The 24,284-nt window shown below is 54.7% G+C and overlaps 8 protein-coding genes across 8 annotated transcripts; 5 read left to right on the top strand and 3 right to left on the bottom strand.

Annotated features, from left to right (window-relative positions):
• Positions 1-144: 144 nt before the first annotated feature.
• BDZ83DRAFT_652607 (NAD dependent epimerase/dehydratase) lies at positions 145-1,610 on the top strand (the record flags this gene model as incomplete). Its single annotated transcript, XM_060510542.1, has 3 exons — positions 145-346; positions 578-878; positions 986-1,610. The coding sequence occupies 3 exons, from the start codon at positions 145-147 to the stop codon at positions 1,608-1,610; spliced, it is 1,128 nt and encodes a 375-aa protein (XP_060364100.1).
• Positions 1,611-3,884: 2,274 nt separating this feature from the next.
• On the top strand, positions 3,885-5,461 carry BDZ83DRAFT_624539 (uncharacterized protein). Its single transcript, XM_060508447.1, has 3 exons — positions 3,885-4,447; positions 4,517-4,651; positions 4,735-5,461. The coding sequence occupies exons 1-3, from the start codon at positions 4,127-4,129 to the stop codon at positions 5,263-5,265; spliced, it is 987 nt and encodes a 328-aa protein (XP_060364099.1). The 5' UTR covers positions 3,885-4,126; the 3' UTR covers positions 5,266-5,461.
• A 292-nt stretch (positions 5,462-5,753) lies between these two features.
• BDZ83DRAFT_579635 (uncharacterized protein) lies at positions 5,754-6,387 on the bottom strand (the record flags this gene model as incomplete). Its single annotated transcript, XM_060505265.1, has 2 exons — positions 5,754-6,173; positions 6,286-6,387. The coding sequence occupies 2 exons, from the start codon at positions 6,385-6,387 to the stop codon at positions 5,754-5,756; spliced, it is 522 nt and encodes a 173-aa protein (XP_060364098.1).
• A 1,537-nt stretch (positions 6,388-7,924) lies between these two features.
• BDZ83DRAFT_366730 (mitochondrial carrier domain-containing protein) lies at positions 7,925-10,003 on the top strand. Its single transcript, XM_060502614.1, has 5 exons — positions 7,925-8,047; positions 8,236-8,612; positions 8,768-8,977; positions 9,058-9,636; positions 9,699-10,003. The coding sequence occupies exons 2-5, from the start codon at positions 8,304-8,306 to the stop codon at positions 9,765-9,767; spliced, it is 1,167 nt and encodes a 388-aa protein (XP_060364097.1). The 5' UTR covers positions 7,925-8,047; positions 8,236-8,303; the 3' UTR covers positions 9,768-10,003.
• Positions 10,004-11,659: 1,656 nt separating this feature from the next.
• Positions 11,660-12,868, bottom strand: BDZ83DRAFT_366655 (uncharacterized protein). Its single transcript, XM_060502613.1, has one exon. The coding sequence runs from the start codon at positions 12,551-12,553 to the stop codon at positions 11,846-11,848; it is 708 nt and encodes a 235-aa protein (XP_060364096.1). The 5' UTR covers positions 12,554-12,868; the 3' UTR covers positions 11,660-11,845.
• A 4,458-nt stretch (positions 12,869-17,326) lies between these two features.
• On the top strand, positions 17,327-19,820 carry BDZ83DRAFT_579607 (ubiquitin carboxyl-terminal hydrolase; the record flags this gene model as incomplete). Its single annotated transcript, XM_060505262.1, has 4 exons — positions 17,327-17,365; positions 17,488-17,634; positions 17,707-17,720; positions 17,774-19,820. 4 exons carry the CDS (start codon positions 17,327-17,329, stop codon positions 19,818-19,820), a joined length of 2,247 nt encoding a protein of 748 aa, XP_060364095.1.
• A 682-nt stretch (positions 19,821-20,502) lies between these two features.
• BDZ83DRAFT_753023 (Yos1-like protein) lies at positions 20,503-20,982 on the bottom strand (the record flags this gene model as incomplete). Its single annotated transcript, XM_060514291.1, has 4 exons — positions 20,503-20,558; positions 20,638-20,745; positions 20,830-20,889; positions 20,955-20,982. 4 exons carry the CDS (start codon positions 20,980-20,982, stop codon positions 20,503-20,505), a joined length of 252 nt encoding a protein of 83 aa, XP_060364094.1.
• A 249-nt stretch (positions 20,983-21,231) lies between these two features.
• On the top strand, positions 21,232-23,858 carry BDZ83DRAFT_624510 (Alg9-like mannosyltransferase family-domain-containing protein). The gene is made up of 3 exons (XM_060508446.1): positions 21,232-21,661; positions 21,733-22,182; positions 22,260-23,858. The coding sequence occupies exons 1-3, from the start codon at positions 21,649-21,651 to the stop codon at positions 23,549-23,551; spliced, it is 1,755 nt and encodes a 584-aa protein (XP_060364093.1). The 5' UTR covers positions 21,232-21,648; the 3' UTR covers positions 23,552-23,858.
• Positions 23,859-24,284: the final 426 nt, after the last annotated feature.

Below are 24,284 nucleotides of genomic sequence, written 5' to 3'. Positions count from 1 at the left end.
CCTCGAACCCCTCTGCCCCCAAACTCGTCAACCTGCGCTGCTCGTAATATCCTTTTCTTTCCGACGACACAACACCGCACACAAACGCACAACCACTCGACGACTGCCTCTGCCACCGAATCCCCCCTCCCCCTTCCCTTCACCATGGCCGAGAAACCCTCAGTCCTGATTATCGGGGGGCTGGGCTACATCGGTCGCTTCCTGGCCCGCTACATCCACGACAATGACCTCGCATCAGAGGTCCGCGTTGTCGACAAGGCCTTGCCCCAACTCGCATGGCTTGCTCCCGAATTCCAGGACGCCTGCGCCGGCAGCAAATTCATGCAGGCCGATGCAAGCAGAGAACGTAAGTCACCCGACCTGAACGACGACATGACCTACTTTCCCCTTTTTCTTTCCTATTCACCACAAATCACCACTCACTTGTCCATGTCTCCTCTCTTCTCTGTGGCCCATCCCCTTCCCCCTCTGTCTTTGGGGTCTCCAAAGCTGCCGACCGACTCAACCCCCTGACAAACCACCAACTGTCATATCGCTCTTAGCTAACGTTTCTTGCTTTTTCTTTGCCCTCTTGCAGAAGCCCTAGCAAAGATATTCGACCGCGCCGACGGCAAACAGTGGGACTACGTCTTCAATTGCGGCGGCGAGACGAGATATTCGCAAGAGGATGAGGTTTACAAGTTGCGCTCTCTCGGCCTGTCGCTTGCCGTTGGTAAGGAGGCAGCCAAGCGCAAGGTCAAGGCCTTCATCGAGCTCAGCACCGGCATGGTCTACAAGTCAGACTCGTCACCGAGCAAAGAGGGCGACAAGCTGAAGCCTTGGAGCAAGATTGCCGTCTACAAGCTGCAAGCCGAGGACGAGTTGGCAAAAATTGAGGGGTATGTATCCAAGGCGTCGCCACCCAGCGTTCGCAAAGCTCCCTCCACCTTACGGAGCACATCGCCGTGTATCGTTCCAAACTGACTCAATGATACCGTTCCTCTAGACTGAATCTCATCATTGTGCGTTTGGCACACGTCTACGGCCCGTACGCGTCGCAATGGGTCGCAACGGCACTTTGCATGGCCCGTGTCTACCAATACCTGGAGAGCGAAATGAAGTGGCTGTGGGACAAGGGCCTCCGACAGAACACGGTACACATTACAGATGCCGTACGAGCCCTTTGGGATATCACGGCGTGGTACAGCAAAGGCAAGGACAAGTGGGATGCTAAGACCATGGGCAAGGTGCCCACGTTTAACGTTGTCGACAAGGGCATCACCACACAAGGCACCATGTCCGAGATTATTGGCGACATCTTCAAGATCGAAACGGGATTCCAGGGACAACTTATCAGCACATTCGCGCGTCTGAACATGGACAGCGTCGTCGACGACGTCAATGACGAGCTCATGGGACCATGGGCCGAATTGCTCGAGAAGGCGGGCATCGCGCGGCCGGGACCTCTTACGCCCTTCATGGAGAAGGAGCTGTTGAAAGATACGGATTTGAGCATGGACGGTAACCGCTTAGAACAGGTTGTTGGCTTCCAGTACGAAAAGCCCAAGTTGACCAAGGAATTGGTCGAGGAGGTGATTGAGAGCTACAAGACGATGAACTGGTGGCCGTGACGGTCACGGACCGATGGGAACGAATTAGAAGCATAAAAAAGGCGTGCGAATGATGACTTTCGGCCTGGATTCGTTTGAATCGAAGAATCGAAGAACGGGGAAGGATACCAGCGCAGGCGCAGGCGCGGGTTGCGGGACCGAGAAGGGGGAAGCGGGAGAGAGAGAGAGAGACAGCGCGCCATGATATCAGTCGAATCGTTTGTTTGGAAACTCCACTGCGTTCGAGCAGCATTCAGGAGCCGATGGCGGGGAGTGCCGGGGCATTTGTATAACCAAGATATCCCTTTCCTTTTATTCCTCTTCGTAGCTCCGGCCATGTATACTGGCACCATTTTTGAAGGCAGTAATCCACGACGAAATTAGGCCAAAAAATAAATAAATGGAGCACACATATTCTTGAAGCATGTTGAAAGCCTGAGAGCTGTACCTGAGCTGTCACAGGCAGGGGTTGCCTGCTGGCATCTTCTTGAAACAGCAAAGAGCTCTCACGTGTGGTTTTCCGCGGGCGGGAACGTCGCGGCCGGCCACCTCTTGGCCCCGTGGGAGCTGGGATTCTCCTGCCTGCGTGACTGTGTTCTTTGGAGCTTGGCCCCGCCGCGACGAGGTATCTCCCCTCTTCGCTGCTGCGCTATTACTTGCCTTCTCGAAGGCTTGAAGCTTCGTTCATCGGCCGGACCCCCTTTTCGGACGCAGGAGCCATTCCAGTCAAGGCACCGGAAATCCTCGAGACGATTCGTCGAATAGACGAGTCTTATTCGGATATCTCATTGCGCTTTCGCTTCGCTGGCTCGTGTGTTACGGGTGCTAAAACACATCGTTTTCCTGATGGCCGGTTCAGGGGTCTGGCTCAGGAACCAGGCAGCGAGGAAACCAGGAGCCAGAGACAAGTTCGGTCGACGTCAAGGCTGGGTCGGCTGGCGCTACTTGTGCGAGCTGTCAGATATCTGCATTTTCCTTAGCTGATGCAGAGGGCCGCTGATGGGATGCTGTCGTGCGATGGGGCACCCGAGACGGGTAGCAGTGGTACCAGCTAGTCGAAAACCGAGTCCACTGCTGAGCATTCTGAGATGCTGAGATTGGCACGATAGTCTGAGCCAGACTTGTGGAAGGTTTTATGGAGATGAACCCCATAGATGGAGAGAGGGAGCCTGAGCTGGAAAAAGAATGCAGCTCGCTTGGTCGACCCCGTCCACCACCACGGGCAAAACTAAGCGTCCGTCCCGCACATGCTTGGGACTGTAAAGGCCGAGTGTGACCAAAAGTCTGCCGAAGCCGTGGGTTGGCATCTCCCGCCTGATCGCCCGAGACGGGATGGAAAGTTGGGGAGGACCGAGTTCGTGATTGGCGCCGTGTCATTGGCGGAGTAGAAGGAGAGAAGCTGTCGGTGTGTGCGACATTGCTGTTCAGATACAAGCGTCAAGCAGTCTCGAAGCTCTCAGACGAATTGTGCGCCTGTGAGCTGTTGTCTGTCCCTGCGTCTGCCTGCTTTACCCGCCATGCATATGCCTACCTTGGATTGCTTTAGGTAATGACCCTTGCCCGCCCTACATCGTGAAGACTGTGCAAACGCCCACTAGATCCCTTCTTTTTCTTCTTTTCCTTATGCTCTTCAGAGCTGCCTCGAGCCTCGGAAGCTGCCGTTTCTGTTCGCCCCTGGGTCTGTCCTTTCTTGGCTGCCTGATTAGGAAGTGACACTCATGGTGCACATGGGACCGGGACGACAATCGTCAAGGTTGGTGTTCTGGTAGTCTTGAAGAACGGTTGTTCGGATTGCTACGTTCCCCGTACTATCTCCAGATGGACGCAACGCAGACCGGGCTAGGCGACCAGATTGGGATTGCGAGTATCGGGCTGGTTGCTATCATTGGCCATTTGTTTCGCGCAGGTCCAGGTGGTATGCTGGTGTGCCCAGATTCGGGGAGTTAAGAGGAGGATTAAACTGCTGACAGGAGTGTAGAGATCTGGGGGGTGGGAGGTTGCAGTCTGCAGAGAAGGGTGTATGCGGTCATGATCTCACGCGTGTTACCTTTTCGAGGTAGAATGACAGGGTCTGGGGTAAGGCGGAAGGGTGTGGAGGTTGTCTCGCGAGCCTCGGCCCCGACATCTGAGCTGTCGCAGAACGTTCGTGTGATAATACCTAGAGAGCTGTCCTTATTCGGGGCTGGCTGAGCGATTGCGAAGGAGAGAGTGAGAGAGAGCGAGAGCTTCTTCTCTTCATGTGAAAGCCGTGGCAGTGGCAGTGTCAGTGTCAGTGTGGGGAGGGATGCTTCCCCACCCCGCTTGTCCAAGGTACCAAGGTAAGGTACCTTAGGTGACAGAGAAATTGGCCGGTCTTTTAAGCATCGAGCCTGGGAAAAGCGGCCAATTTTGGGTGGTACCTGACAAAAGTAGGTACCTTCCAATTCCAACCCGTATGGTATTAGGTAGGTAGGTACCTTACTCCGTCCTGCGGCAGGCACCTCAGGTGGTGAGCTTGTTCCTGACTTGACCTGACTTGACCTGACTGGAAAGAGTTGATGCCGGACCAGGCGGCGTATAAGAAGGCGCCGACGGATTGGGCGCCTTCCATCCGGAGTCAAATTCCACGTCACCTTTGTTGCTCGGCCCAGCTTGTTCATTCCCATCTTCTTATTTATTCTCCTGCCAATTTACAAAGAAGAGAAGAAGGTGGCTTACCTGAAACAAAGTTTGTGCCTGCTTTGAATAACCACTTTGGCTTGACGGCATTTCACCTTTGCGAACCGGGCCTACCTACCTACACTCAGTGTACGCATCTCACCTCTGCGGATCCGTTGACATTTTGTCTCCGTTGCAACCCCTCCGACCACCGACCCAAGGTACTTTACCACCGCCACCATCACACCTTTACCTCCCATTCAACTCGTTGAAGCTCACCAAAGCTCCAGGACATAAAACACCGAGTAGTTCTTCAGCCAACTTTCGTCGCAGCATCTCCCAAACACATTCGCACAACACATCACATAACAATGGCTGCTCCTGCGACAAAGACGATCGCCGACCTCAACGGCAAGTGGGTCATGGTACGTTCACCCATGTTCTGGATACTTAGCACCACCAAGGAGCAGAGATGCGCACAAGGAAAGCAAGCTGATAACCACAATAGAACAAGACCCTCTCCGATTCTCCGGAGCCCGCTCTCGCCCTCCAGGGCATCGGCTGGATGACCCGCAAGGCTGTCGGCCTCGCCACTGTCACCCTCGACGTCAAGCAGTACACCGCTCCTCCCTCCCCTCCTGGCTCCGGCACTGAGCCCGTCACCCACTTCGATATTGACCAGTTCGCCACCGCCGGCCTCAAGGGCACCACGGAGAAGCGCTGTGTCGACAACGAGTGGCGTGAGCATTCCGACTGGATGTTTGGCAGCGTCCGTGGCCAGAGTCGCTGGATGACCCTCGCCGAGATTGAGGATGAGTTCCTCAAGAAGGGCTGGCTCGAGGGCGATGCCGAGGCTACCGGTCCCGATGGCAAGGCCCACCTCTACAGCCACGTCGAGAGCATCGACAATGGCTGGACCGCCTCCCAGATCTGGGGTTTCCAGACCGTCGAGGGCGAGAGACGCTACACGCGTAACGTTCTCGTTCAAAAGGGCGGCAAGAGAGTCGAGATTCGCCTCGTCTACGACTACCTTCCTTAATTCTTGACGCACGTGGCGTTTTCTGGGAATTCCTTACATTGAGGTTGGATGACGGGACTTATTCTACTACACACGAAGCATGGCTACTACACGCGCTTGCAGGGCGCATAATGACGTTACGCTCTTAGGTTATGAGATGTAGCACGACGAAGAGTAGACTTTGAGAGCATGAATATCAACTGGACCCGTCTGAAAAACTCCTGTTCCGTGGATGCTCATTTGTAAAAGAATATATATACGTGATGACAAGGGAGAGCAATGTTGAATCGTCTGCCTGTGTACCAGTCATTGTCCCAATGCTTCCCTCCGGTTCAACATGCGAACCGCCAACGCCTGAGTTGATGCAGCCAACCGTCTCATCTACCATGTTTCGTCGTGCCATAGATTCATTACGACCGTTGGATGATTGCCGCCATCCTAGTTCTCTCCGTATAACACTGCTCGGCCCAAACCTCTCACTCTCAGATCCGCCCTCGACAAGCGCACACTCACGCCGGTCTCCTCTTGACGAACTCCTCGAGATCCTGCACCGTCGCGACGCCGAGCACAAATCGCCGCTTCTCGTCCGTGATAACGGCAAAGTGGCTCTTTTTCGCCTCGACGCCGTCGCCGGCGAAGAAGGCCTCGAGCTCCTCGAGGGGCGTCTGCATGGTGATGACGCGGTAGGTGCGGCCCTTGCGCTGGAAGCGGACCATGGCCTTGGAGAGGGGGTCCTCGGGCTTGACCTTGCCGGCGTCGAGGAGGGCCTGGAGGTGGGGGATGGCAAGGTAGCCGACGAGGGCGCGATGGGCATCGACGACGGTCAGGTGGGTGTAGTCGCGCTCAAAGGCGGAGATGAGGGCGTGGGAGATGGGGTCGGTGGGCGTTAGGGAGAGGGCGGCCGGGGGGTCGATGTCTTCTACTGTGGCCTGGATGATGAGGAGGGCCGAAGGTTAGTCACTGGCTTGGAAGGTTTTGAGGTCTGTGGTTTGAGATACAAGAGGGAGAAGCGAAATATGGTTCGAGGGGATGTTCACGTACACCGCGGTAACGGGAGGACCATTTTGAGACGAAGGGACTGGAGGTTTCGCTGGTTTGCGACGTAGGTGCCGCGGCGGCGGGAGTGGAAGCCAGAGCCGCCATGATTGGGGATTGAAAAAAACTTTCCGGGCCTTGGGTGAGCACTCGTCACAATCACGATCGACAGTTGTCGAGGCGGAGTAGGTATCGTTAATCGTGATTGGTACTGGTCGCTCGCGCAGTTGCGTTGGAGATGATATCAATTATCGCGGGGTTCTTCAGAGCGAGGAGGGGCGGTGTCGACATCGACAGGGCTGAAAGATTTGGCGGTAAGGTACGGGGAAAACGCCACAGTTGAAAGTCGGGCGGTGTCTCGGATTTGCTCACAGACGCGCGCGCCGGGGGCGGCTGCCATTGCGAATTTGCATGTCGCCGAGAGTGGTGGGGGTGGGATCCAATTGCTCACACGGCCCACCCGCACCCTGTATCCAACCATTGGTAAATTGTTAAGGTTTCGCTGAGGCTGTCTGTCGTTGTTCCTTGACCGACCTTGAGGGTTCCACAGTGGGGTGTTGCTGCTGAAGAGTCACCAAAAGCCACGGGAGCTATCGGGTTGAGTATCACGGATCAGTCCGTTGATAGAATATCTCGTGAAGTCGAATCAAGGAATACTAGATTGGACCTACTATTTTGAGAATAAGATCCATAGAAATCCGGTCATCTGCTCGCTGAAATTTTCTTGTCTCGCGCATCGAGAATGAAAAAGTCATTCTAAAATCCCTCGACGGAAGTTCTTACGATCGCGGTCAGCCTGGCTGCTTTAGTGTAGTTTCAAAGCAAATTCCTATTTGGGACATCGGCTCTGTCGCAGTCGGTTTGCATTGTATCTCCATCGCGTTCTCTCCGGTGCTTCACACTGACTATCTGAAGCAAAATCGGGAGTAAAAGAGCAATTAAAAAGGTCTGAACTGTAATGAAATAGAAAAATTCATCGAGGAGTGATGAATGGACAAGAGCATTTGGAAATGAGGCCGGGGCACGAAACAACGAAATCACGGCGAAGCTCCGCAAAATCCGGGGATAAGCGCGGGCCATTTCGCGATAACACGGGAGCTTTCCCTCTCGTCGTATTCTGTCGCATGCCGTTGCCCCACTCAAGCTACTTCTGCTCTAGTACACAGTACAGCACCTCTCACAGCGCTGTATCGAAGTCGAGACCTCCCCTTCTGAGGTGTGATGTCACCCATACCCTCCCAATGCCTTCCACCGTAGCTGTCGGTCACTGGTGCGTAAGCTCTACCCGAGTCCAGATGACATTGCGCAGCAAACTGTTGATGAGGTCGAGGTACCCGCGACATGGACGTGACCGAACCATCCGAACCGACCCCTTCTTTCTCTCACCTCCTGGGCCTCTTTCTAGAGGCAATCACTACCTGCCTCCTCGTTGGACCCCCGTTCCTTCCTGAGCTATCCTGTCCGTCCACTCATCAGCGCCGGCGCCCCCGTTCCCCCAATTATATTCGCATGATAATAAACCTGCTTCTGACCTCTCTCTCGTCCTGACTTCCTCTTCTTCCTGTGTATGTGTATTTGCGACGGCTTCACTCGCAACCTTCTTCTCTCCCTCTATTTCCGTATCCTCGAGAAGTACCCGGCCCTCCACTCTCAAGGTGTTCTCGCTCATACGCCGGAAACGGTCATTTGTGTCGCGCGACTGACGTTGCACCTACTCTCCTCTCCTACTGTTCTTTGAGCTAGCAACCCCTCTCAGCTCGCCTATTTGGTAAGTAGAGGTCTTCAACTTCTTTCGTCTACTCTATTCAACATCGTGTCATGTACGCCCATTGCCGGTGTCGCCTGCCTCCTTCGAGCTCGAGCTTCCATCGCGAAACTCAATTGCGCGCTCATCCAGCCTCTCGAGCTTATCGCAGGCGTCCTTCACTTTACCCCCCGACTGACTTCATCGGCCAGATATCCTTGCAGAAGAAATCCCACACCATCCAACCCTTCCGGTCCAGACAAACTGCGTCCCGACCACCATGTCATTCCTCTACCCTAGACAAGACACCCTCAAGGGATGCTTTGCGTCCCCCTTCGGCAGCCGTTCTAACAAGGCAGCGGAAACCACGACCATGGCGAAGCCTACGCGCTATCAGGCTCGTCCCGAGTTCTACGGCGCATTCTCCACCGTGGACGACGTCAAGGGCAAGGCGAAGCAGCTCAGCGCCGAGGCCACGGCCGAGTTTGAGAAGGCCAGCGCCAAGGCCCAGTCTGCGGCTGGCGGCAAGATTGAGCTGTACTCTGGAAAGTACTATGCTGCTTGCACCGTTGGTGGTCTCATGGCCTGCGTGAGTTCCCCTTGTCTTCCTTGACATTGACTCGTCGTTGTTGTCCATGACGGATGACCTCGTCTCCGCTCCGGGATCCCCACAACGGCGCCGAGCCCCGGCGCCGGGCCGCAACGGGCATTTGTGAGAACCGCTCCACTAATACCGAGTGCTAGGGCTTGACGCATACCGCCGTTACTCCTCTGGATCTTGTCAAAGTGAGAAGACAAATCGACTCCAAGCTGTACCGTGGAAACTTCCAGGCCTGGGGAATGATCTTCCGAAAGGAGGGTCTCCGCGGCATCATGACCGGCTGGGGTCCGACTTTCTGGGGCTACTCCGCGCAGGGAGCTTGCAAGTACGGATTCTATGAATACTTCAAAAAGGTAAGAAAATCTCCATCCATGCTGAATCTCTCATCCCAGTCCGTTGAAAGAAGCTTCGTGACTAATACGCGACTCTCAAGACCTACGCCGACCTCGCGGGCCCCGACAATGCCAAAAAGTACCAGACGATCCTCTTCCTCTCCGCCTCGGCCTCCGCCGAGTTCCTCGCCGACATCGCCCTCTGCCCCTTTGAGGCTGTCAAGGTCCGCATGCAGGGCGGCATTCCGTCTCCCTACAAGGGCACCCTCGACGGCATCAGCAAGGTCACGGCCAAGGAAGGATGGGGAGGCCTCTACAAGGGCCTGTACCCGCTCTGGGGCCGGCAGATCCCCTACACCATGATGAAGTTCGCCTCTTTCGAGACCATTGTCGAGATGATGTACGCCCGCCTCCCGGGCCAAAAGTCCGACTACAGCAAGGCCGCCCAGACAGGCGTGTCCTTTGTCAGCGGTTACCTGGCCGGTATCCTTTGCGCCATCGTCTCTCACCCGGCCGACGTCATGGTCAGCAAGCTCAACGCGAACCGCGCGCAGGGCGAGGCGTTTGGTGCGGCCATGGGCAGGATCTACAAGGACATTGGATTCTCTGGCCTCTGGAACGGTCTGCCCGTCCGTATCGTCATGATTGGTACCCTGACCGGCCTCCAGTGGATGATCTACGTGAGTGCCCATCAAAACGTTGCTGCGAGGAGTGGAGAACAGTGACTGACATGTGTGAACAGGACTACTTCAAGATCTTTATGGGCTTTCCCACCACCGGAGGAGCGGCTCCCCCTGCCGAGAAGAAGTAAGTGAGCAGATATACTGATGGTTGGGTGAAGGAAGAGCTGGACCATTGCAACCTGGGTTACCCAGCTGATATTATATGTATACTGAGGACCTCTCGAGGGAGTCCTCTTAGCTCTTACACTATTGTAACAATGAAAGAGTCTGTTTATAAATGAGTAGAAGGTCATGTAGCCTCGACTCTCATCCACTGCCCTATATAAGAGGTTAAATGCTTCTTATGAGACCTCGAGCCTCGTAATGCCCATGATCGCAGCAAGAGAAGACGTCCTCCGACCAAACCATGGATATATCACTCCAATAAGAGCCTCGCCATGACTCACTCTTGTCTCGCGTAGGACTCATTGTCAGAAGAACCGCGCTGGGTTGGGTCGCGATACCACATTACAGTTGACCTCGTATAACTATGGTTCCTGGTATCGACATGCTTCACAGAACCTCTGTCTGCTTTTGCTACCAATTCAAGAATATGTAGGAGGTACTTTGATTGCTAAGATACGTATGGTTGCCTCCGTTCCCAATGTTCATGGGCAACGTCAACCACTTTTGTGTTTTCTCCCGTCAAACTCGTATGCCCAGAGATCAAAATGCAACTATTGGGGGGGGGGGGGGGGGTGGGCAGTTGCACATCTGGCACGTTGTATTTTCGCGCTCTGCTCATCTCTGGGTTTGGACTATCACATAGTTCTTTTTTTTCCCCTCGTCGTCACCGGCGTCCCATCCCTGATATGTCTGTGTCTAAAGGGTTGTTGTTTTCCTGACTTGACTGGCTTTTTCGGGGATAATCAAATTTGGACGGGATCCGATTTCTGACGGGAAGCTATACACTGCTGTGCCCGTACGGTAAGTGCATCTGCAGTTATCGTATGCTACTTCCAGCAGGCATTTAGATTGTAAGAGATCTACGATGCGGACGGGGATGATGGGGATGGAGGGATTTCATGAAGAAGACGAAGAGAATCCCGGCCAGAACGGAAAAGGATCATGGAGCAGAGACGGGAAGCGTAGACATTATCGGTTTGAACAAAGTCCTTCAATCCAAATCAGAATCAGCATCGAGTATTGAATACTGCAGCTATTTCCAAGCCCCAGTCTTCCGTCTAAAGCTAATGCCGACTATCAACGACCGGACTGCGTCACCTGTTTGGTTGACGACGGAACGAATGCTGTCTTGCTAGCACATTCGTCTTTGCAACAACAAAAAGAAGAAAAAGTCTCAACGTGGCCTTGGTTCTTGTCCTTCGAGGTTCAAGCTTCGCGTTTGGGTTTGTCTCAACGTGCCATACGAAGGATAGTACCGTGTCAAAAGGTGCCAAACCCACACGATGAAGAATCAGACAAGCAAATCAGTCAACTCAGTGCACCAGGTGACAATGCTGACCGACTTGTCAGAATAGCCTTACATGACACTAGAAAACAGTAGCTCCAACAGAAAAACATAGTTTCAAGGTGGACGAGAAAAAAGGCCAGGCCCGGACGCCGGCGACGCCGGTGCGGGATACCACTCCACCTGCAGAGCGACTTAGCCGTCCGAACTTAGGCGCGGGGGACGCTCCGGCAGTCGTGCGCCGGCACCGGTAAAGGTCTCTCTGGAGTTGGACGGATAAGACTTCTGAGGCCTGACCCCCTGTACCTGGCCCCTGAAGGGCCGAGACTGCTCGAGTCTTGCAAAGTAAAACTTGGAGCGACGGATCGAAGAGTCAAGAGCAATCATTCGTCATTTCACGGTGCTTGGACGACCGTGGGGGAAAGGTCACCGAGGGATACAGGGCATGACGTCCATGTCTTCCAGAAGTTCGTGGGAATCGGGCCGGTACGGGAGCGTGTGGAGGGCGCTGACCTACCAGAAACCGCCAGAGTGCTGCACATTTTGGATGATGGAGCGCGGGTGATATTAGAGGTGGCCTCCGCGAATCGGTTGGCTGCGATACCCTACCTAATGTAGTGCCTGTTGGCCAAAGATGTCCGATGGATTAAGCCAAGTAAGCCAAGGCACGCCACGAGCGAGGCACAACGAAGATAGCTTAAGACACAGTAGCTAAGCGGCATTGGCGTTGAACGTCTGCCTTTCCCTTCGGCCGCACTAGCCTCCCGTAAACAATGCAATGTCCCCCGAAATTGTTTCCGTTCGGGAGCTTTTCGTCGAAAAGTGACGAGGGGCTCTTGGGGCCGGCCCATGGATGATACCTGTTATTGCTGCGGAGTTGTTGAGGAGGTGAGGGTTTGGGAGTGAGCGTTCAGGATGGGCCATGATGGAGTGGTTTCGATCGGACATGGATGCGACGAAGGTGCAGCAAAGGAGCGAATGGGTGTGATGCTCATTGGCAATGTCGATTGGGCACTCTGTCGGTGTCGAGCGGATATCCCCCGCATAGATGCTGGCTGGGTGCAATAGCGTTCCCCATGCCTGGTGGGAGGGATATGCTGGAGCAAGGGGAGGCGAACAGCAGCAGATCGACAGAGCTTTGCTCCACTGCTGTGTTTGTGAAAAGACTCGGCGTGTGTCGGAGGGGAAAGACGGGAGGCATGTCTTAAGATGGACCGAATAAGCACGGGAGGTGAGTTGACGAATGAGCTCGGGTCCAGCAGCGTGGATGAAGGTAACAACGGCGTCGTCACCCGCCCAGCTAGACACGGAATCGGACCAGTAGCGTCGAGCCGTCGTTCCTCTCACACCAACCGCGATGCAACAATGTCTTTCGGGGTGGCTGCACCGCACCAAGAGATCCAACACGGCGGAGAGGCCTGTGTAGGGGTATCGAGGTAGTCGTATGTGGCACTGGCCTGACATGACAGGTCGACCAGCTGTTCATTGGTGCTCGCTCTCGCCCGTCGTAGTGAATCTGCCATATTCAGGTAAGGCGGGTTACGTTGCGTTGGTGTGCAATTCGCAACTCGCAACCTGTAAGAGAGAGGGGTCATGTCTGGGTTGCCTACCGAGACGCTCCTGTACGAGTCGCATGCAGTTGCGGTAAGGCTTCGAAGCATGGAACGAGGAGCCGAAAGAAAGACAAACGCTACAGGGACTCTGGCAGTTCATCAGGCCAAGGTTGTTGGCCGTGTCAAGAGGAGGTTGCAGAAAGCCTGTCCTGGACGATGTCCGTCTCATCGATCGTCGAGAAAACGGCAGTCTGCAACACCAACGACTCAGGAAGAACGCCTCTTTTCCCGGGGTGCGGGGACAATTTCAGACTTGAAGTCGGCAGCTAAGGCGCTGTAGTTTGTAGACTACAGATGTGTAAGCCGTCGGGTGCTTTTTCCCACCAAATAGAAGGCCTTGGAGAGCGCCCTCATCCCCGATTGAGCAACCGGCGTTTGAGGGGCAACAGAGCTTCGGCCGGTCTAGGGCGGCTAGGTTTGATGGGTAGAAAAGCAAGTGACTGACTAACAATGATTGAATTAGCAATGGGCTGCCCGGTTACCCTTGAGACTGAATGTTTGGGTGTTTGGACGGATAGTTCAGCAGAGTTCCAGATACTCTTCGTGACCACACGACCTCGGAGACATGCCGGGAAGGGATAGTCGGCCTGGGAAGCCATGTTCATACCCGAAGCGCCTGTGTTCGGGGCTGTGTGTTTTGGACATTATTGGCAGCTAGGCCGAGCGACTTTCGGCCCCCCACGTAGCGTGTATACCTCGGGTGCTGTTGTGCCGCAGGCTGCCAAAGGTTCTCGGGTACAAGAAAGCGACCGAATTGCGGAGGACGTGTAGGCGATGGTGACGGGCGGTCGTCTGTTGTTCAAAATTAAGGGTCGTGATCTATTGACAACTTGACGTGCAAAGTCTAAGCAAAAGGGCATGTTGAGCGCAGATCCTCACCAGCCGCGGTGTTTGGATCGAAAACGGGAGCCATTGAGCAGCATCAGCAGGCCTCCAGGCTGAAAGACGTCGATATCGGGATCCAATCAAGGGCGCGTCGGACGTGAGGGTGCCATCAACAACCTTGAAACCCAGGGCAGCAGTCGGGCGAGACAGATTAAGCAAGCAGGATGTCTACCGTATAAGGTACCTTAGGTGAGGTCAGGCCGATAGCGAGCGCCACGAATAGACAAAGCTGGAAAGGCAGAATGGACGGGACCAGGATAGAGGAACCGACGGCCAGCCCAGGGTAGCGTTCCAGCGGACCGTCGTGTCGGGGCATGGCAGGCGTGGTGGACATGCAACGATGACGGCGACGGGGTTCCTCTGGTGGTTCTTCCCGGGCGGGTGAGGGTGCGGCCTTTTGTCTCACAGTTCACATAATCAGACCGCTGGTGGCGTCTTTCCCACGGCGAGTTGAAGAGTGGTGGGTGAGGTAAGCGGAGAAGTATTTCGGGCTCATGTGGGTATCGTATTTCCATCAGAAGGTCGCGTGGAGGTACAGGGATCGGATTTGGACCGTCTCGATACATGGGCGGTTATTCTGATTCCCATTTCCTTTCCTGCCCACTATCTATTCCGCCGTGATGGCTGGAAGCCGCCGGAAGCTGGATGGCGGATGGGCGCTGGGTGTATTCTGTACAGTGGAAATATGGATAGGTACGCCAGAGACAACCCGACAAGCAGGATGCTGGGTGCTGGGTGCTGGGTGCTGGGCGAACCGTGACCGAATCGACAGGGACCTTGCTACACATAGCCCTGGCGGTCCTGGTGTCTGGTCGGCAGTGGGTCAAAGTGCGGAGAGCGAGGGTGCTCACATGGCAGGCTGTTAAGTGCTCCGTGCCTTGATGTTGGTCAGCAAGGCGGTTGGGCGAAACGGACGAGTTGGTGGAAACTGGGCAAGGATGGAAAGGACCATCTTAATGGTACTCTCAACGCTATCAGAAACGGCCTCTCTTGAGAGTGCTAGCTAGCCGTGGGCTGTCAATGAAGGTTTCGAAAAAAGAGGTCGTATATATATATATATATGTACAGTACGTGAGCAGGCATACCAACGACAAAAGCAAGTAGTTGTGGTAGTTCGTAGTGGGAGGAGGCTCAGGCTTGCGGATGGCTCCCGTCTGGGCAAAAAGGCTCCTGCAGCAAAGAATGCCTCGCCCTATGGTGGAATATGGTATGGAAGGGTTGTTCTGCATGCTGTTGTGTGAGAGAGGCTGAGCTTGTCTTGTGCCCAGGCTGGCTTGGCTGCGGTGTAATCGTCTTGCGTACGAAGTATATGCCCGGCCAAAGTTACTCGGGGAGGGAGGGAGAGAGGAAGCCTGACCAATCCGTAGTTGGATGATGCGTCGTTGGCGTGCTGCAGAACATTTGCTCTAGGTATCCCACCATGGCCAGGTCTGGTCATGCTAGGAGGAGAGGACGCGGCTGGCGAGCAGTACGTCGCATGTCTCAGTCCGGGGGAGCATTCTGGGAGGATTGTCGAGTTGCCAGAGAGACAAGGCGGATATGGAAGTCAGCTGGGGACGGGTTGGACCAGGAAACATATCGTCTGACACACAAAGTGCAGTCAGTTTCACGAAGGCGATGGAATGCAGATGTTGTTGAACACTGAAAAGAGGAGGTACGTACAGTGTTCATAGGGTAGGTGCCTATCTTAGGTACCTCAGAATGCTGGAACCGACAGGACGGGCAGGAGGCGACGACAGACAGCCGTCGGTCGCAATTCGGTAAAGTGTTAGTGCTGCCAGTCACATTGCAGTCACAGTTGCAGGCAGTTTCCCCCCTTCCACCTGCAATTCGCCTCGTTGGTTGGAAGCGCCGCCAGGAATACCCAGCACTTCATCCTCGCTTCTTCGCACCCAACCCTCAACTTGGATTCATTGACAACGTTGGTTGCGCTCTCTGTCACCTGGGCTTGGTGACGGTGAGAGACCGAGCACGGCAGGTGTGAGCAGAGCATCTCAGAGAGAGGGGGAAGGGAGAAGAAAGATAGCGTCATGCCGGCCGTTATCTCCGTCCGTCGTCCGTCGTGGGCTCAGTTTTGTCAGGTCTACCTTACCGTTGTCAACCTGCCAATCCGTAAGTCCACCTACCTAAGGAATATGCGATCCACTCGCAGTCCACCATGGAAGTGCTAACAATACGTACCTTGGGTAATGTGCAACTGCGGCGTGATCCTGCCTTGAAGTCTTCGTACCTTGGTCGGATCACGGGTCTCCAGCCTCTTCCAATTGCTGCCCGCCATCGGTAAGGTACGTATGTGGGTACGGAGCCTTGTAAGATACGGAGTACTTACTTCGTAGTGTATCCGTAGGGTTAGCCTGTCAGGAAAGGACTTACAAGTTGTTGTTCTATGTGCATGCCACCTCTTCTTCTGGAGGCATCCTTTTATCCGTCCTCGTCACTTTTCTCCTCATTCCTCCACTTCTGCCCCAATCGCTTATCCAAAAGTGACAAAGTATCCGCACCTTACCACCGACCACCAGCAGGAGGGGGAAAAAAATAAAAGAAAAATACTTACTCATGCGTCTGGAGAGAAAAAGACGCCAAACTTGCTCCAGCCTCTCCATGCCACCCCCTGGTCGGAAACCCCATGTCTGGCCTGTCTAGCCCTGCACTCGAGAACGAACTAGCCCCCTTTCTGTGCACTGCAACCCTTCGATTCCTTCCACCGACCTCCACCTTCCCTCCACTGACACCGTCAGGTTGTGGGTTGTCCATGTGGGGCCCCCTCGTCCTCGGTGTCCTCCCCACCACTCGCAGTCAGCCATTAACAAGAGTCACCTTCTTTTCCGTACTTGCGTACCGCTACTTGCAGTAGTCGCTCCCGGCGCCGTGTGTCCATGGTCTCCTCCGTGCCTTAGCTCGCAATGAAGTTCGCAGACTCCCGTCACTCAGGTCTATGTACGCCGTAAGGTATGCAGTCGGTATCCATAAGGTACGGCTCTGGTCTGTCGCCTGCCTGTGCTAGCTGAGAGTGAGAGGTGCAGCGTGCCCTGTCACCCATCGTCTGTCCGTCTGTCTGTCGCAGTCGCAGTCGCTGTCGCTGTCCCGTCCCTGTCGCGTATGCCACTACGTACCCAATCCAGGCTCTCCAACCCACAACCTCGCCTCCATCCTCCTTGTTACTTGCGCCCATCAACCCCAGGACCCCAGGTCTAACGTCCAAATCCCGCCCAGGGCTCCTCCGTCTTTTACCTACCTTGCTCTCACCCACGCAGCTGCTAGGTACCGCAGGCTACGCCTGTTACCAATCCTCCCTTCCTCTTCTTCATCCACTTCCCACATTGTCCCTCATCATCATCATCATCTTACTCCTCCTCCTCTTTCCGCTGCCAACACGGCTGGGTTGAGAGTCTGTGTCCTGACAAATGCTGCTTCCACCACCGTTGCCCGCATCCAATCTTCCCTGACACCTCTCGTCCCTCTCTCTTCCCACCCTGCCTTCACAGACCACCCGTATCTTCGGCCGAATCCCCGAGGGAAACGACCCCTACTCCTCTGCGCCACAATCGCGCGCATCTCTCGAGTTCCCTCGAACACACGATAATACCTCTCCCCGCGTCTTTCCCACAGTGTATCCTTCATCACGACGTCAATTGTCTATCGCATGGTACATTTCGCCATATCTGCGCGTCCGCCGTGAGCTTGTCTCGCCCAGACATCACCCTTCAAGCCAAATCCACGACCCCAACAAGTCGCCAATATGGCTGGCTTCTTCAACAAACTGAAGAGCGCGGGCAATGTGCGTTACCTCCCCTCGTCAGTTCTTTGATCATGCCCTCTTTAACGCGGGTCCTGGAATCTTCTCTCCTCTGCTGCTGCTGCTCGCGCGTTCTTCTGGCTGACAGACCTCGTCCTTCACAGACCACCTCGATTCCAACAAGCAAAGATGTGCCTAGCAAAAAGGTCAAGGAGGAGCCAGCGCCGGAGCTCACTCCTCTGGAAAAGATGCTGCAAAACGCTGGTCCATTGAGGGAAGACGGAACTGACAAGTTCTTCGGTCTGGAGAATGTAAGTTTTCGAAGCCACACCCGGCCTAGCGACCGCCTTTCCCGAGACAACGAATGCTGACTGAACTCGTAGTTTGGTAACACCTGGTAAGTGATGCTATCATCACTACTTTATCTCTCATTTGCTGACGTATCTGTAGTTATTGCAACTCGATTGTTCAAGCATTGTTCTATTCAGAATCCTTCCGAGACCACGTCGTCAAGTACCCCACACTATCACCTACCGATACCCCGAACGGAACTCGACCAAAGGTGAATGTGACGATCCGACCGCCAGTCGCGAAAGAGCCCCCGAATACGCCAGGAGCGAAACAGAAAGGCCTGAGTGCATCGGAATCCATGAAGCGCAGGCAGGCCATCACAGCTGGAATGCCACCTCCAGGAGCGCCGGGCATACGACCTGAAGACAAGCCTGATTCGCCAGAGTACAAGAAGAAACATGCCATGATCAAGGGACCCATTCTCGAGCTGGCGCAAGAGAATCCTTCCGCTTACGGCATGGAAGAATGCACCTTCACCGGCCTCAAGGACATCTTCCAGGCCCTTATCGAGAGCAATACCAGGACAGGCGTGTTGAGCCCACAGCGATTCCTGGAAATCTTCAAACGAGACAACGAGATGTTTCGAAACTCGATGCACCAGGACGCTCACGAGTTCTATGGTCTCGTCTTGAACGATGTCATCTCCAACGTGGAAGCGAATGCCAAACGAATTCAAGAGCGACAGGCCGAGAATAAAGACGGACTGATCCAGTCAGTGGAGAACGCTCTTAGCGCGACCAGTCTGATAAACCGACCAGTGAATGGTGTGGGATCCCCCGGAACCGGCTGGGTTCATGACATCTTTGAGGGTGTATTGACTTCCGAAACCAAATGCTTGACCTGCGAAACGGCCTCGCAAAGAGATGAGACGTTCCTGGATCTGTCCATTGACCTGGAGGAGCATTCATCAGTTACGTCTTGCTTGCGTAAATTCTCGGCCGAGGAGATGTTATGTGAGCGCAACAAATTCCACTGCGACCATTGTGGTGGGCTTCAAGAGGCGGAAAAGCGCATGAAGATTAAGCGTTTACCAAAGGTTCTTGCATTGCACCTGAAACGATTCAAGTATACCGAGGATTATAGTCGACTGCAGAAGCTCTTCCATCGGGTCGTCTATCCGTACCATCTGCGCATGTTCAACACTACCGACGACGCAGAAGATCCCGATCGACTCTATGAACTATACGCTGTCGTTGTTCATATCGGCGGAAACGCCTATCACGGCCACTACGTATCAGTGATCAAGACAAAAGATCGGGGTTGGGTTTTGTTTGATGACGAGATGGTGGAACCGGTCGACAAACATTTTGTGCGAAACTTCTTTGGGGACAAGCCTGGCATGGCTTGTGCATACGTCCTCTTTTATCAAGAAACCACCTTCGAGAAGGTACAAGCCGAGATGGAGGCCGAGGGCCTGGAAGAGGTCAAAATTGCCAGTGAGGCCGCTAATGTTGCTCATGAAAATGGCCAGCCAAACGGCACGACACCACTCTCGAAACAGTTTACGCAGCCAGTCAGCCCTATCGAGGAACGAGAGCCGCTGCCCAGCCTGGCACATGCACAGACGGCCCCAGGCAAGGTGGATGCTCCGCCATCCGAGAAGCTTCCTCCCCCTGTGACAGATACACCGGCCACTCCTGCTGTCCCCCCTATTCCATCCAGCCTCGCCAGATCAAACACGGGCGCCAAGGCAGACAAGTCTAAGGAAGACAAGAAGCGGGAGAAGAAGGAGCAGGAAGCAGCGGATAAGGCCAGGAAACAAGCCGAGAAAGAGCAGGAAAAGCTCAAAGACAAGGAACATCGAGAGAGCATGGCCAGGGCGAGAACGGCTCATGCACGAGAAGCAGAAGATATGCGCAGAGCGATCAAGGCCAGCATGCAATCAGCAGAAGGGGACACCAAAAAGAAGGAGTCGTCAAGCTCAGGCAGTTTCCTCAACCGATCCAGTCGGGCAAGCAAATCAATGAGCAGGAAGAGTTTCGGATTCCTCAGCAAAGACAAGGACAAGGCCGAATCGCACCAGTCATCCGAGAATGGGCACGCCAGTCCAGAAGGCATGCCGAGTCAACCTGAGAAGCCCAAAGAGTTGAGGGAGCGATTCAGTTTCAACCTCGGCCGGAAGAAGAGCGGCAATCTGCTGTCATGAGGTGGCGCATGAGGTTCCAACGATTCATCTGAAGATTTTGGTATTTGACCGTACATACAGTAAAAAAAAAGGGGCGAAGAGCAGGATCCTGTACGATGTACAACCCACGCAGCTAACGTTGGGTGCGCATCTTGTCCATCGGCCGTCTGGACGTTTGGGGGATTGGGGAGATGGTGGCATGCGCAGATACCCAGGCATGGAGTGGTTTGCTTGGATAATACTTTTTTCACTTAATGATGCAAAAGAGGAATACGTCGTGATGAAGGCATCTTGAGCGTTAGTTACTTTCTCATGGCACCTACATCATCGGGCTGTATGATAGCACAAGATGTGACCAACAAAAGACAGTACAGAGCACGCAAGGGCAGAAAGGCTCTCTCAAGGTCCAATGCTCAATCGGTTTGAAACAATGCAATCATCCTCCTCAGCTGTTTGTGATATTACACTCGCCGAGCTTTGCAATGCTACCCAGGATATTTTTAGATAAGGGAAGATATACATACGTGGATGCCATTGACAGGCAAAACCCCATCCGCCCTTCCATCCTGCAACGCCGGTTCGTTACCATGATGACATGCTGTGCGATGGAAAGTCCAAGCTCATATATGATGCATTAAAGAGCAGCAGCCCCCTTCATTTTTTTCTGTCTTTCTATCTTATTTCCTATATCCCGACCGACGTTTTACCCGAGGATGAGTTCGTACAGGATGATGATGGTGTTGATTCCGATCAAAGGTACTATAAAGAGTAGTCAGCAAGGGCGTTTCATTGTAGAAAGTGTCGCGCGTATTCAGAGAGAGGGTATCGAGACACGTACTTCTCATAAGTGTCCGTACGCTGGCAATCAGGTTGATGATCTTTGCCTTTACGCTTGCGTCATTGCTCGAGCCAAAGGTCGGGTCGTAAGAGGAGGGGGATAGGTTGACTGCAAGGAAGTCGCGGTTAGCTATTATATGTTCCTTTTCCGAAGGTCGGCAATGTTGCTGGGTAGGGTTAGCCGGGGACGTACTGCGCGCGAGGAAGCGGTCTTCGGAGAGGACGGCGATGGCGTTGATGAGAAGGACGGCGACTGGAGGAGGAATGTCAGTTTATGCGGGAAAGCTCCGAGGGGCAAATGGTTTAGGGCGGACATACTGTAGAGGAAGTTTCCTAGGATGTACATGTTGGCGGTTTTGATGTTGGCTTGGAAAAGCCCTGGGCGCGCCAAATTGCGGGTTTGGTGTTGTTGTGTCCTTTCTGTGGGTAGAGCTTGTAGGTAAAAGGGGGTCTGGTAGCTCTCGTCCTTCGAATTGAAGCCAGGTGGTGATGGTGTTGCGCTGCGCTGTCCAGAGCTTACCTTAGGAGGGATGGGATGCGCCGTCAGAGGTGGGGAGGCGTATTTGATCCGTTCCGAAGGAGAATCCCTGCAAGAGGTAGGTAATCTGTAAGTAAGGCAGCCTGTCACTCTGTCCACACTGCAGGAACGGCGTGGCTGGCCCCCCCCAAGTTCCTAACAGACAACTTGCATTGAGTGGGTGCTGGGCCGTGCACGGACGCTCAGAGCTTCACCCTTTCAATGGCATTTGGATCTGCACGAGACGCCAGCTTACACTTGCTTCAAAGTGAATAGGAGCAGAAATCGTGAGAAGCGAAAGAATTGAGGGTCATATGAGGCAAGGGAAAGCACAGGGCAAATTGTTTCAAAACTCACTTCTCGTTCTTCAACCCCATCTTTTTCTTGCTTCTTATTCACCTAGATCTTTTCTGTTCTCTGTGTATCTTCCAACAATGAGATAGTCACACCCGACAACACACTCCTTCACCTGCCTTTTTACAACGACATCTCACAATGAAGCTCCTAGGTAATTCAAACAAGAACCCACCCCATTTCTCATCACAGGTCAGAAAAAGAGAACTTACCAGTTGCCCTCAGATACCGCCCTCCTGGGCCTCATCCCAGCCCTCATCACCCTCCACCTTCTCCTGGCTCCAGACACAAAAGTAGAGGAATCCTTCAACATCCAAGCCACCCACGACGTCCTCGTCTACGGCACGCCAACCCACGACGTCGCCGCCCGTCTGAAGGCCACTTACGACCACTTTGAATTCCCCGGCGCCGTACCCCGCACCTTTGTCGGCCCCGTGCTGCTCGCCGGCCTCGGCGGGCCCCTCGTCAACCTCGTCGGCTTCGCCCACGCCCAGCTCGTCGTCCGCGGACTGTTGGGCCTCGCCAACGCCGCCGCCCTCGTCGTGTTTGCCAGGAGCTTGAGGAAGGGGATGGGCGAGGGCGTCATGAGGTGGTGGGTTCTGTTGCTCGTCGGCCAGTTCCACGTCATCTTTTATGCGTCGAGGACGTTGCCCAATATGTTTGCCTTTGCTCTGAGTGAGTTTCTATCTCTTCTAACCCCCTTTTCTTTACCCCCTCGCGAAATCCAAGGATCCTAACCAAAACCCTTACAGCAACCCTCGCATCCGCAAACCTCCTCCCAAATCAATCCCCGCAATCCAACCTCCCGCGCCTCCGCGTAGCCCTCTCCCTCCTCGTCTTCGCCGCCGCAATCTTCCGCTCTGAAGTCGCCCTCCTCCTCGCCACGACGGGCCTCCACCTCCTCCTCACCCGCCAGCTCACGATCCCCGAACTCGTCCGCCCCTTCTTCATCGCCTTCGCCGTCGCCCTCGCCGTCTCCGTGCCCCTGGATTCGTACTTTTGGCAAAAGCCCCTCTGGCCCGAGCTCTGGGGCTTCTACTACAACGCCGTCCTCGGCTCCTCGTCCAACTGGGGCGTCTCCCCCTGGCACTACTACTTCTCCTCCGCCCTCCCGCGCCTGCTCGTCAACCCTCTAACCTTCACCCTCCTGATCCCGCTCGCCCTCGCGCAGCCGGGCACCTCCCGCTCCGCCGCGGGACTCGTCATCCCGCCCCTCCTCTTCGTGGCCATCTACTCTCTCCAGCCGCACAAGGAAGCCCGCTTCGTCTTCTACGCCGTCCCGCCCCTGACCGCCGCCGCCGCCCAAGGCGCACACTTCATCTTTACCCGCCGCGCCAAATCCGCCCTCTACGCGCTCGGCTCCCTCCTCCTCGCCGTCAGCGTCCTCGCCGCCCTCGCCGCCTCGACGGGCATGCTCCTCCTCTCCTCCCTAAACTATCCCGGCGGCGACGCCCTCCGCCAGCTGCACGCCCTCGTCGCCGCGTCCCCCACCAGCTCCTCCGTCACGACAGTTCACACCGGCGTGCTGAGCTGCATGACAGGCGTCACCCTCTTCACCCAGAACCGCCTCGGCCTGCCCAAGAACCCGCACTCCCGCGCCCTCGAGACCTCTCTCCAACAACAACAACAACAGGATTCCTCTTTCTCTTCGTCCTCGCCAGGCACAGACCCGATCCTCGCATTCGATAAAACAGAAGACAAATCCATCCTCTCCGACCCGGGCTTCTGGTCCCGCTTCGACTACGTTCTCGCCGAGGACACGGCCTCCGTAAAGGGCGGCCAGTGGGAGACGGTGGGCGTCGTGCAAGGGTACGCCGGCATCGAGGTCCTGAAGCCGGGTTCCGCGACGTCGTCTGAGGCCGGGGATGAAGAAACAGGAGAGAACAAGATCTTGGGTAGAGGACTTGCTGTAAAACGTGTCCGGGATTTCGTGCGGGGCGTGACGGGCGGCTGGTGGGTTGGGCCGCGGATGGAGCCGCGGATACGCATCATGAAGCGGGCCAAGGATGTTGCCGGCGCCGGCGCCCGCATCGTGTCTTCATAGATGGTATGGTGTCTCTGTAGATAAATAGTGTGTGTAAGAATACAAAAAGGCCTAGGAACACACCATGACTTGGCACGACGCGCGGACGTGATGTGATGGCACCACTTGATCGCTTGTACGAAGAGAGGAAGGGCGCAAGTCTCAGTTGATGGAAGACAATACTAGGTATTTCAATCGTTTCATACGCCGTGCGGTGTGCTCCGGCTTTGTGGCAACAAGACAAGAGCAGACACTATCCTACCACAAAACGCCAACCGTTGCAAGCAAGGCCTCGTTTCCTCTCTCTCTCTCTCTCTCTCTCTCTCTCCAACACCAACAATAACCGTAACTACTGTCAATGCCAATACCACTGTATCACCAACCAACCCTTCCGCAATCCCAAAATCACTACACAAGTTTTTTTGTTTTCGATCCATGCCAATACACAGTCCGGCCCCGTCCTTGCCGTGATCCCAATCCGCCCACCCTGCCCTGTCCCAACCACCGCCTTTACCTCCATCCAACACGCCTTCCACGACCAGCCGGTCGGAGCAGCTCACTAGCCCAAGCCCTGGGTAACCCAACTTGCTGAAGCAATGACATACGGAAAGCAGTTTTTGGTCAAAACTGCGGCTCGCTAAATTTGTCTGGGTGTCGTAATCGCATGATACAGTAATGGAATATGTATATAAGAGGCGCCTTGTTTCCCCCCCTGAAAGAAACGGGTATCCAGGTATTGTTGTTGTTGTTCTCG

Source organism: Colletotrichum acutatum (assembly GCF_030867785.1).
Source record: "Colletotrichum acutatum strain CBS 112980 chromosome Unknown BDZ83scaffold_57, whole genome shotgun sequence".
NCBI classification, from domain to species: Eukaryota; Fungi; Ascomycota; class Sordariomycetes; order Glomerellales; family Glomerellaceae; genus Colletotrichum; species Colletotrichum acutatum.
Note: the sequence above shows the minus strand (reverse complement) of the source record. Positions and strands in the feature narration are given on the sequence as shown.